This window comes from Salvelinus fontinalis, chromosome 21, assembly GCF_029448725.1.
Source record: "Salvelinus fontinalis isolate EN_2023a chromosome 21, ASM2944872v1, whole genome shotgun sequence".
NCBI lineage: Eukaryota > Metazoa > Chordata > Actinopteri > Salmoniformes > Salmonidae > Salvelinus > Salvelinus fontinalis.
This window is the reverse complement of record NC_074685.1, coordinates 24,448,062-24,460,500: the sequence shown is the minus strand read 5'-3', so window position 1 is coordinate 24,460,500 and position 12,439 is coordinate 24,448,062. Positions and strand designations below refer to the sequence as shown.

Here is a 12,439-nt window from a genome sequence, read left to right as displayed (position 1 = left end):
GGACATTTCTGGGGGGAATGGCCCTAGCACTCACCCTCCGATCCAACAGGTGCCAGACGTGCTCAATGGGAATGAGATCTGGGCTCTTCGCTGGCCATGGCAGAACACTGACATTCCTGTCTTGGAGGAAATCACGCTCAGAACGAGCAGTATGGCTGGTGGCATTGTCAAGCTGGAGTGTCATCTTTCTTTTGGTGTTTTTCAGAGTCAGTAGAAAGGCCTCTTTAGTGTCCTAAGTTTTCATAACTGTGACCTTAATTGCCTACCGTCCTTTAGCTGTTAGTGTCTTAACGACCATTCCACAGGTGCATGTTCATTAATTGTTTATGGTTCATTGAACAAGCATGTGTTTAAACAGTGTTTAAACCCTTTACAACACAGGTGTCAAACTCATTCCACGGGGGGCCGAGTGTCTGCGGATTTTCGCTCCTCCCTTGTACTTGATTGATGAATTAACATCACTAATTAGTTAGGAACTCCCCACACCTGGTTGTCTAGGGCTTTATTGAAAGGAAAAACCAAAAACCTGCAGACACTAGGCCCTCCGTGGAATGAGTTTGACACCCCTGCTTTACAATGAAGATCTGTGAAGTTATTTGGATTTTTATGAATTATCTTTGAAAGACAGGGTCCTGAAAAAGGGATGTTTCTTTTTTTGCTGAGTTTGAGGCCACTGCCTACACAAATTAAGGCTGATACACATACTATTGAAACTGCTACGCTTTGTCCGAAGTACTACCATCCAAAATCACTGATGGGTCTATCTATCCCACTATAAATAGGAGGTAACGGCAGAAGAAAAGTCAGCCGCTGATGCTGCAGTCACGTAGCAGACAGACAACGATCTGTACGTGGAGAGGAAGCTGGGTCTGAAGCACAGCCTGGATCTATAAACACAGAAAACAAGGCCCTGCACTTCCAATATTGATTTAATATGGCTGTGAGTCCAACTTCACAGTGAGATGCTGCGGCCAATGGAGAAAACACAGGCACAAAGACATCAATAGAGACCAAAACTAAGATGTTTCCTGTCTGGCGAGTAAGCACATTTACCGTATAGTACTGCAGTGTGGTTGCAGTGCCGTTTTACTTGGTGGTATGCTTGCAGTAATGTAATGTGAGTTTTAAGTCCTGGAAGTTGCTATTGTATATAAGTTGTGGTATTTAATTTCCCTTTCAGAATTTTTCATTATCCTCATCTTATCATGTTATCTCGCATACAAACACAGGCAAGTGCACATATATGCACACACAATACTGTTTGTGTTGTCATATGTCTAGAGTAAGCCCTAATCTTTCTGGCCTTGACACTCTTTCTGTCCTGATACCTCTTGCTGGAGGGGGACATGCCCCAGCCACTTCAATAGGTTTTGGTGAGGAATAAGGAGAAAAATGAAGAGTAGGAAAATGTGTGCGTTCGTTTCTATGTGTGTGTGTGTGTGTGTGTGTGCATGTGTGTACAGACATTATTGTGTGCTGGGATGGCCTGAGAGCATCCACTGATCTGCCAAGCCTGGCTATATTTATCAAGCCCTCATCCCTGGCCCGTCCCCCCCGTCTCCTCAAGCCTTAGCACTGCTTAAGAGGTTCCAGCAACATGCCAACGTTAATCAAAACGAAGACTTATTTCCCCTGCCCCGGTGACGCCCAGGGCAAGCCATGGACTTGTTATTTTTCTAAGACCCCACACAGGAATTTATCTGCCCAAACCAATTGATTTTTGGAGCCTAGAAGCCTCAACCATCACCTCCTTTCCTTTTGGCTTTAAAAAGTTCACAGCCCTATGGGTGGCTTAATAACATAATTTCAAACAAACAAGGTTTTTGGGCCAAAGTGTCTCTATAACTGGCAGTTTCTTGTCGGGGCTGTGAAGTCGTGAAGTGTGTGCAGTGAAATGTGTGTGTAGTGAAATGTGTGTATTTTCTGAGACATCTTTCTCTTGATCCAGTGTAGAGTTCTCATTCTCAGCCCGAACCCTATGGGCCGGGACGGGCCCAGTTTTCCTCTCCGCGTGCTTTTCTAAGACAAGGGCTGTTTCCTCATCTTCTCACTCTGCTGCTGCATTGTTCTCAACACCAGTTTAAATCAATAAACTGTTTTAAGGGGTTTTGTTCAGGTTCAGGCTCATTACATTTCTGTGATGTTGGACCGGTCCTAGACTCAGGCTTCAGCTCACCAAGCTTGGGTAAGACAGGCTCGAATTTTCAGGCCCGATGATAACTCTAATTCAGTAGCCCTAAAGAGAACAGGGAGCTCAGTAATTTTAAACATCAGCTTTTAAATGGAATAAATCTAAGGGGAAAGAGAACACACACACACAGCTGCTACAGGCAGACTGGCCTGAGGTTACTGAGTGATGCGATCATATGGGGGGATTCCTGTACTTCATTTGTCTCCTCGAATGTAGAACAGTTCTTCACTTCCTACACATTGAGAAGATGACAACTAATGTTGCCAAGAGCATCCACTTTATTCTACTGCTTTTGCAATTAAATACACACAGTAATATCCACCCATCCATATTTCTGTTCATCAGACTACAGTATTTATCTATAGGTCAACCCATCCATTACCCCCACCATTCACTCAGCCAACTACCTTTCATTGTGTTTGGTACTCTGGCTACCCATTCATTTGGCTTTCCATCCACCCATGCCTCAGCAGGGCAAACAAACAAATAATTGGGACACAGCATATTGGCTAAACCTGTAACAGACCCCAAATCAGAGATAAAACAGCACAAAGAAGAACTGCGCATGGCACTAACACCCTGCTGTGAGAAATGAAAAGGAGGTGATATGTGCTTCTGGGTAGCACAGGGATGGGCTACTGGCAGCCCAACAGGGATGGGCTATTGGTGGCTCAATTAAATGAAACAAAAATATCTTTTTTACAAATGTTTCTCTCCGTTGTCAAGAGGGTGGCCGCTAAAATGCTTTACTCACAAGGTTGGGTGGGCCCCCACCAACAAAATGTTGCTTATCGCCCCCAAATGGCTAGGGTCGACTATGACAGCCTCCCGGGTGGCGCAGTGGTCTAGGGCACTGCATCGCAGTGCTAGCTGCGCCACCAGAGTCTCTGGGTTCGCGCCCAGGCTGGGCTGGGTTTGTGCCCAGGCTCTGACGCAGCCAGGCCGCAACCGGGAGGTCTGTGGGGCGACGCACAATTGGTGTAGCGTCGTCCGGGTTAGGGAGGGTTTGGCCGGTAGGGATATCCTTGTCTCAGTATGTAAAAATGTAATAAAATGTATGCACTCTACTGTAAGTTGCTCTGGATAAGAGCGTCTGCTAAATGACTAAAAATGTAAATGACTGCATATGTGGGTATGGATGTGGGTACACAAACCCCCGAATCACTGCGGCCCCTCATGATTATTTAAGAAGGAAAATAAGATGCCCAGTAAAGCATTTTAATGAAATAATACAATTTTACGAGCAGGCAGTTCTTCTGTGACCAAGCTCCAGGATGATTATGCAGGGGTGGGGAGGAATATGGTTGCTGCTGTGTGACGTTGGCTTGTGTTCCCACAAGGTCACTTCCCTGAGGAGTCACTCTGCTGGCCTGATTTACACCAGGATTCAATATGCAGATTTACTGATGATGCGGCAGGATCCTGTTTCTAATTTCTGATTGCCACCTCTGTGGTCCACAATGCTCTGGAGTAGAGTGGAGCAAAATGTGTCTGAGGTGTTAAAATTAACAGGCCCTATTATTTAACCCAGATTTTTTTGTGTGAATTTAACTAGGCTTTGATTGGTTGGTTGAGGAGGGTGTTGCCTAATGAAGGCATTTGAATTTTGAAGCAGCCTTTTATTATTCAATCTTGGTACTCAGTTTTTAGCACTACCAATTTTACCAATTGTTACCTTTCTATGTCGGCTCGGAACACAATTAAAACCCCTCACATTTCATGAGTTCATGAGTGCGGTTAGGCCATGTGATACAGTGAAGCTACCTCTTACTAAATTCCATGGAATCCCTTTACATTCCAAAAGCAAACTTCCTCAGAGATGTGTCCAGCCACAGAGAGTTACTGGTGAGCATGTCCCTTCATTTCAATGTTTCCAAAAATAGAAAGTCATTAGGCGAGTGGCAGGTGATGGGCAGATTAAGAAAGCTCTGCAGTGGCAGCAGTCCCCTGATGAAGACACTCCATCATACTGGATGTATCCCTCCCTCAAGCCCCACTCTATTCCTTCCTTCTCTCAGGCTACCATCATTTTAATCCTGCCCTCAGTCGGCAGAGTTGTGCAACAGCAAATATGGTTAAAGGACAGCGCTAGGGGATGTCTTCAGGACTTTGAGAATAAATTATGCTCATAACTGCGCCTTGATTATCTTACTGTAGCTATACCACACAGGGCTGTGTTGTCAGTAGTAAACCTCCTCACCTCTGCAGTGCAACAACTGATGTGTAGGTGTGCAGCACAAAATGGCTGCCATGGGTGCTGTAGGTGGGCTGGTTGGTGAAGGAGGCAAGTTACTTCCTCTTGACATTACAAGCACATTGTGACCTGGCAATATACAGTACATGTACATTCATGTAATTTTACATTTACATTTTAGTCATTTATTATCCAGAGCAACTTACAGGAGCAATTAGGGTTATGTGCCTTGCTCAAGGACACGTCGACAGATTTTTCACCTAGTCAGCTCAGGGATTCGAACCTGCAACCTTTCGGTTACTGGCCCCAACGCCTTTAACCGCTAGTAGTTAATTACATATTTCTCAGAAAGAAAGAGTGATGGAGGAAGAAGGAATGATTAGTTGATTATGCTTTATATTGCCAAATACTTCAGCCACCCAAGCCATAGACAGTTCACTCTGCTACCATCCGACAAACGGTACCAGAGAATCAGCTCTCAGACCAACTGGCTCCGAGACAGCTTCTAACCCCAAGCCATCACACTGCTAAATAGCCGTAAGACTGCTAAATAGTTAAATGGTTACACAGACTATTTGCATTGACCCTATCTTGCACTGACTCTACGCACACTCACAAGACTATATATACACACTATTAACACACCATTACAGCCTATACAGTGAGTCCATCCTCCTATAGCTCTTCCCACAAGCCTCCTCTGATACACACTCACGCACACTACATTGACACTCACACACATGCATACCAATACAACACACACACACACACACACACACACACACACACACACACACACACACACACACACACACACACACACACACACACACACACACACACACACACACACACACACACACACACACACACACACACACACACACACACACACACACACATCATAGGCTTAAGGCAGTGTAAAGTGACTAGGCACCAGAATGGATAATAGTAAGAGTAAGAATAAAAAGATTAGCAACAGCATATGATGAGTGTGAAAGTGTGTATGTTTGTGTTGTATCGGTGTGTGTGTGGGTTTTGTGTGAGTGTCAACGTAGTAGTTAACATTTTTATTATCTCTGCATTGTTGGAAAGGGCTCTTAAGAAAACATTTCGGCTCATTTTGGCTCATGATAAATCAAATTTGATATGAACTGCGTGGACGAGCAATTTCCCGAACTTCAGCAAGCTTGCAACAACTCCTAAAGCCAGTCTTATTGGAGCCATATTTTTTCTGTTACAATTGGTGCTTGAGGGAAAAATGTACAATTGCAAATTTGGAATAGAACTGCAACAGTGCATTAAGTTTGCTGGAGCTCTATGATTCACAGACACCATACAAATTGTAACAATTGGTGTTAGTTAAAAATAGATGGTGATGTCATTCAACAAAATGGGTATTGAACATAATGTTGTCACTCATCCCCATTACATAATATATTGAAATGCCAATTATCCTAAGGTCTCCAGTGTGACATGCTCTTAGCAATCTATTATGCACATAATTGACAGGAAATATGCTCTAACCAGTAGTGGGATCCATCTAAATGAGAAGAGATGGATAGGATGTAATGCACCCCACAAATCAATTATCCTGCTCTGAATAGAAATTGAGTATGCATTGAAAACAAATCAAAAAATGAACGAACATAGGAACAATGTTATCGTCCTGTCATTATAATCCAAATATGCTTGTGATTCTAGGTATCCTGGATTTTGGAGATCAGAGAAGAGACAAAGAGTGTGTCCCTGGGGTTCTGAGTTGTGTTCCGCTTAACAATCCAAATCCTCTAAATCCTCCTTGGCCCGTTTCAGCTCTTTGATTGCTCCTTGTATTTTTTTATTACGTTGTATGACATTCTTTTCAATTTTGTACATGTGTATGTGTGTTTGAGAGATAGTGTGTTTGGGTCTGTGTGTGGAGAGAAACTGCCTAATATCCTACTGGGCATTCAGATTATCAAGGATGGTAATCTGTTTTTCCTGAATAGGTCTTTCCACCTTTTGACAATATGATTATTGGATGTGATCCACTATAGCACACATTGATTGAGGTAAAATGTCTATTGTATTTTCTGCATTCTCCTGTGTGCGTGCGTGTGTCTGTGTATTTGTGTGCAATACAACCAGAAAGTAATTTATTCTATGATAAGCAACGACAAAAGGGAGAAAAGCACCCTGTCAGCACCCATCAAGATGCCACTGTTTGATAGGTTAGGCAAGCACAGTAATCAATCTACTTTGAAACGTTATGCAAGGCTGCAGAGAGCTTGTAAAATGTATTGTTTGGGCTTCTCTGTCAATAACTCTACTGTCGCTTCCTGACATTTTAGAGTTTGTAGTGGTGGAGAGTTGCAGTGGTATGGCTGCTGCAAGCATACCTACCTTTACAAACAGTTAAATCATGAACAGATAAAAAATGATGTTGTCCATTGTGCTCTGATTCAGTCATAGTTTTGCAGAACATAGCATATCTACCCTTTGACAGGAAGGGGCATACTATTCAATGTTAAGCATGCTATTCAATTGCATTCTCTGTTATTGCAGAGCACACGCTGGTTGAATCAATGTTGTTTCCATGTCATTTCAATTAAATTACGTTGAACCAATGTGGAATAGGTGTTGAATTAACGTATGTGCCCAGTGGGTTTTTAGGAGCCTGTCACTTTGTTTACCCCCTGGTTTCAAGTTTTACCCCATAAGAGAGTGACGCCAAGGGTAAGATATACAGTACATCTGTCTAATTTCCTGCTTGTCAACCTGTCATCTAGCACTGAATCAACATTAAAGACAGGAAAATGTTGTCACACATTGTCAATCGCAAAGTGTTGTAGTGTTGGCTGAACAGGAAGTGGGAAATAGGACGTTTAAGGACTCTAAACACATTTTACTTGGTGATTTGATGATTCGATTTACACATCACTGCATTCTATGTCAATGTAATTGTATCAATATCTGTAGCTCTTTGATCACCATGAAGTATTTGACTCTTCCCACATCTTCGATAACCCCTATTCACATGAGATTGGACTTCATGCAAGCTGCTAACGCAACCCCCCACCTTCAAGCTTAGAGTTTTCTAACCAAGCCAGTGACTGAGTGAAATTCGTTTGAGGTTAATGCCAAGAGTTTTTTTCTCTTAATCTCCTTTGCTTAGTAGCATCTCATCTGGCTTCTTGGAATCATGTGAAAGTACTACTGAACACTGCCGGTCATCTCATAATGGGAAGAAAAGGCGATTAAAAAGAGGAAAGTCACCCTTTTCAAGAGCGCTCTCTTTAAAAAAATCTTAAAGTCAGACGTGTAGTCAGAACTAAAAGCACTCTCACATTTGACTACCCTAATTATGCCATAGATTGAAGTTTGGGCTGGGAGAGAGGCCACTACTGCGATTTTTATAAGGGAATTTTTATTCTCTAGCAGAAAGTGGGGCACAGGTACAGTTTGAAAAAAAGTCCATTAGCGTCTCACCTCTTTTGAAAGGAAACAAAGCCTTTAAAGTTCCTGAAAAGAAAATGTGTCTAATAAGCCGGTCATGGTACACGTCACAGATGGATATAAAAAGGAGGTACTTCTAAAAGTGCTGCTTAGAAAGGCCTGCTGTGCTCTGGCCCAATTACAGCTTACTTAGCTGAGAGCCACAGAACACGTATGTGCTAGCGTGACTCACATGAAGTTAAGATATTTATGAGCTGCTCACATGGTTGAAGCTGGTTGAGAGAATGCCAAGAGTGTGCAAAGCTGTCTTCAAGGCAAAGGATGTCTACTTTGAAGAATCTCAAACATTTGTTTAACATTTTTTTGGTTACTTTGTGAATCCATATGTGTTATTTCATAGTTTTGCTGTCTTCACTATTATTCTATAATGTAGAAAATAGTAAAAATAAAGAAAAACCCTTGAATGAGTAGATGTGTTTAACTTTTGACTGGTACTGTATGTGAACCTTGGCTGGTTCATTAAACCCGCAAATTCAGACAAACAAGGTATAATGGGTCCGCACTCAAAAAGATGTTGCTTAAAGTTGACCTCAATCTTTTATTATTTTATTATTTTCACTGCATCAGGGATAGCGTACACAGACGTTCCGGCTTTGCAGCCTTCTTCAGTGTGTAGGTACAATTTGTGCTATTTTTTAATGCATAATGCTTGACATACAAAGGCATGATACAAACATTCGTTCCAATCCTTCAATGAAATCAATGCATGCTTGATGATTTACATGTGTAAATCTCTACTCAGAGTCTAGTTAAATCGTAATGAAAACAGTTTTCTCTATGATCACCCCCATCCCAACACACACACACACACACACACACACACACACACACACACACACACACACACACACACACACACACACACACACACACACACACACACACACACACACCGCAGTGTCTCTCGCCCCTACTGTTCGTGAACTCTTTGTCCTGATTCTCTTGCAGGTGACAGAGACTCGTACGGGCCCGCTGGGATGCAGCAGCTATGATAATCTGGACTCAGTGAGCTCCGTCCTCCTGCAGAGCCCAGAGAGCAAACTCCATCTGCAAGGTAAACATACCCGTCTGTATCTCTTACCGTACTTTCACTACGGGAGGCTACAATTTTCCACTTTAGCCTCCAGTCCATTTAGGAAAAACACCTCTATTCACGATTTGTGAAATTAATTTGAATCTATTTTGACTAATAAAACAGAGATGGAATTGAATTTGCTCCACAATTCCGCTCTCAGTGATCTTCTTTCGTTACTTTGGTCTTGGGTCTCCTGTCCTAATGATAATAATATGGTCATACAGCTTACCAGAGACTTTTATCTGTATCGTGTGTGGCCCATGAAGTAATCAAACCCACAGGCCTGATGTTGCTCGTGTTGTTCAAACCCAGTAAGCATCATAATATTTTAACTCAACCACACAATTCATCCTGGTCCTCTCAGTCAGTAGGGAAGATCTGACTAGTGTTGATCAAAGCGAAGGCTTGCATGCTGAAGAATAGCACGAAAGGTGTAAGCTCAAGTATGTATTGGAGCTCAGACTCTCTATTACTGGCACTCTGTAAGGAGCTATGATATATAATGTCAGCACTCCATTTATACATTATATAGAACAGTGTTCTTTACTCCTGGTGGTGGAAGGCTGCAGTATGTGTGGGCTTTTGTTCCAGACCAGCAGTAGCACACCTAATTTAGTTAATACAGGTGTTGATTTGTTCATTACTTTAATCAAATGTGACAGTGCTAGGCAAGGACAAAAGTATGCTACCGCTGTGGCCTTTCAGGACTTGGTATGAATAACTTTGGCCAAGAAGATACAACAGACATCTTAGAATTTTCCATTTTAGACTATATATACAGTATATATAGTACCACAAGTTTGGACACACCTACTGATCCCAGAGTTTTTCTTTATTTTGACTATTTTCTACACTGTAGAATAATAGTGAAGACATCAAAACTATGAAATAACACACATGGAATCATGTAGAAACCAAAAAAGTGTTAAACACTTCAAAATATATTGTATATTTGATAATAGCCACCATTTGCCTTGATGACAGCTTGTCACACTCTTGGCATTCTCTCAACAAGCTTCATGAGGTAGTCACCTGGATTGAATTTCAATTAATAGATGTGCCTTTGGGGAATTTCTTTCCTTCTTAATGCGTTTGAGCCAATCAGTTGTGTTGTGACAAGGTAGAGGTGGTATACAGAAGATATCCCTATTTGGTAAAATACCAAGTCCATATTATGTCAAGAAGAGCTCAAATAAGCAAAGAGACATCATTCCATTGTTACAATGCGACATGAAGGTCAGTCAATCCGGAACATTTCAAGAACTATGAAAGGTTCTTCAAGTGCAGTCGCAAAAACCATCAAGCGCTATGATGAAACTGGCTCTCACGAGGACCACCACAGGGAAGGAAGACCCAGAGTTCTCTGCTGCAGAGGATAAGTTCATTAGAGTTACCAGCCTCAGAAATTGCAGCCCAAATAAATTCTTCACAACATCTCAACATCAACTGTTCAGAGGAGACTGCGTGAATAAGGCCTTCATGGTCGAATTGCTGCAAAGAAACCACAACTAAAGGACACCAATAAGAAGAAGAGATTTGCTTGGGCCAAGAAACACAAGCAATGGATATTAGATGGGTGGAAATCTGTCCTTGGTCTGAGTCCAAATTTGAGATTTTTGGTTCCAACCGCCGTCTCTTTGTGAGACGCAGAGTAGGTGAAAGGATGATCTCCGCATGTGTAGTTTCCACCGTAAAGCATGGAGGAGGAGGTGTGATGGTGTAGGGGTGCTTTGCTGCTGACACTGTCTGTGATTTATTTAGAATTCAAGGCACACTTAACCAGCATGGCTACCACAGCATTCTGCAGCGATACACAATCCCATCTGGTTTGTGCTTAGTGGGACTATCATTTGTTTTTCAACAGAACAATGATCCAAAACAATCCTCCAGGCTGTGTAAGGGCTATTTTATCAAGAAGGAGAGTGATGGAGTGCTGCATCAGATGACCTGGCGTCCACAATCATCCGACCTCAACCCAATTGAGATCGTTTGGAAAAGCATGCCAGGTGACTTGCCATGAGTGTGCAAATTTGTCATCAAGGCAAAGGGTGGCTATTTGAAGAATCTCAATTATACAATATATTTTGAATTGTTTAACACTTTTTTGGTTTCTACATGATTCAATATGTGTTAATTCATAGTTTTAATGTCTTCACTATTTTTCTACAGTGTAGAATAGAACATAAAGAACATAAAGATGGTGTGTCCAAACTTTTGACTGGTACTGCGTATCTGCTGATTCGATTAACTAAATTACAGAAGTATATTTTTTGGCTTGGGTATGCTTCGTTTACACACTGTATTAAAGATGAAATACTGACAGTAAATGCTATGCAATTATCAGCTTTGAGTGACAACAAAATTAGGTCGCAAAGATATAAAAGTAGACAAACGTAGTAACTAGCTGATTGCTTTTGAAGGAATCGTTTGTGTCAACAGTTATCATCTCTTACTTTCCTCTTATGAATAATCATCTTCAACTGTGCCTTAGGTATACCACAGCTCCCATTGGGACAGTGATGAAAGCCACTGTAAGAGTGGTCAAGTTTCTGAGACAAGCTGTCCCTTTTTAATGTATGCAGTTTACCTCCAGTATAAAAAAAACAGCAATTCTGAGCTCTTTTTTAACTTCACCTGCATCTCTGCCTGAAGGGATCATTTAATGCTGTTTGAATACAGAGAATTACTCTGTCTGTCATAAACGCTTTCAAGTTCCCCTTGCCATTCGCTCAAAGGGAATCAATAGGTTTTAAAAGGGCTTAATTCCCATGCAACCTCTGTATTGGCCTCTGATGCTCTGAAGAATAATGTTTTGTCATCCAACTGATATGTGACAGCCAGATGAGCAGCCTGTATCTTTCAGGATTATACGATTTGGTGAGAAAGAGATGAGTTTTCAAATGCTGCTATTTCATGATGTGTGTTGAAAGCTATTGTTTTCACATTATTCCAAAGTGGGTGATTATTTTAAAGTGTACTACAACTGAAATCTATCCTCCAAGAGCAATTATCATCTCTGAGTTAGAGTTCATTAGAGAGCTTTTGTCATAAGATTGGTATTATAATATGCCAACCATCACAAACTCCTCAAAAGTTATAACACTTCAATGTCATTCCTGAGCTGGTGACGCCTCTTTAGTCTTTTAACCAGCTGGTGGTATAAATGGCTGTGAAAGATCAGTATTTCCATGTGAAAATGGTGGATGAGCATCGAAAACGTTGCTATTATATTCTTGTTAGTATTGCACTTATGTGGGAACATTGAAGCCACTGTATGCCAAAAGCAGAAGCTTTGGATATGTACAGTAGCTACAGTAGTTGACATGACATTACCTCCAACCTTTCCTTTCATTGTTTGAAGTGTCAAATTCTACTAATTAAACCAATGCTGGTTATTTGTGCCATTTGACCCTCAGGTCCTATAAACTGCACTACAGAGTAATCTGTCATCTCTTTCTGCTGGTGTCCCACCTCTCCACCT

At 41.7% G+C, this 12,439-nt stretch overlaps 1 protein-coding gene across 1 annotated transcript in view; it reads left to right on the top strand.

Moving 5' to 3' along the window:
• LOC129818253 (BMP/retinoic acid-inducible neural-specific protein 1-like) overlaps positions 1-12,439 on the top strand; it is a 162,447-nt gene that overhangs the window by 85,763 nt on the left and 64,245 nt on the right. Inside the window, exon 7 of the mRNA XM_055874010.1 lies at positions 8,832-8,937. Within this exon, the coding sequence (XP_055729985.1) occupies positions 8,832-8,937 (106 nt within the window). The remainder of the gene's footprint in view (positions 1-8,831; positions 8,938-12,439) is intronic.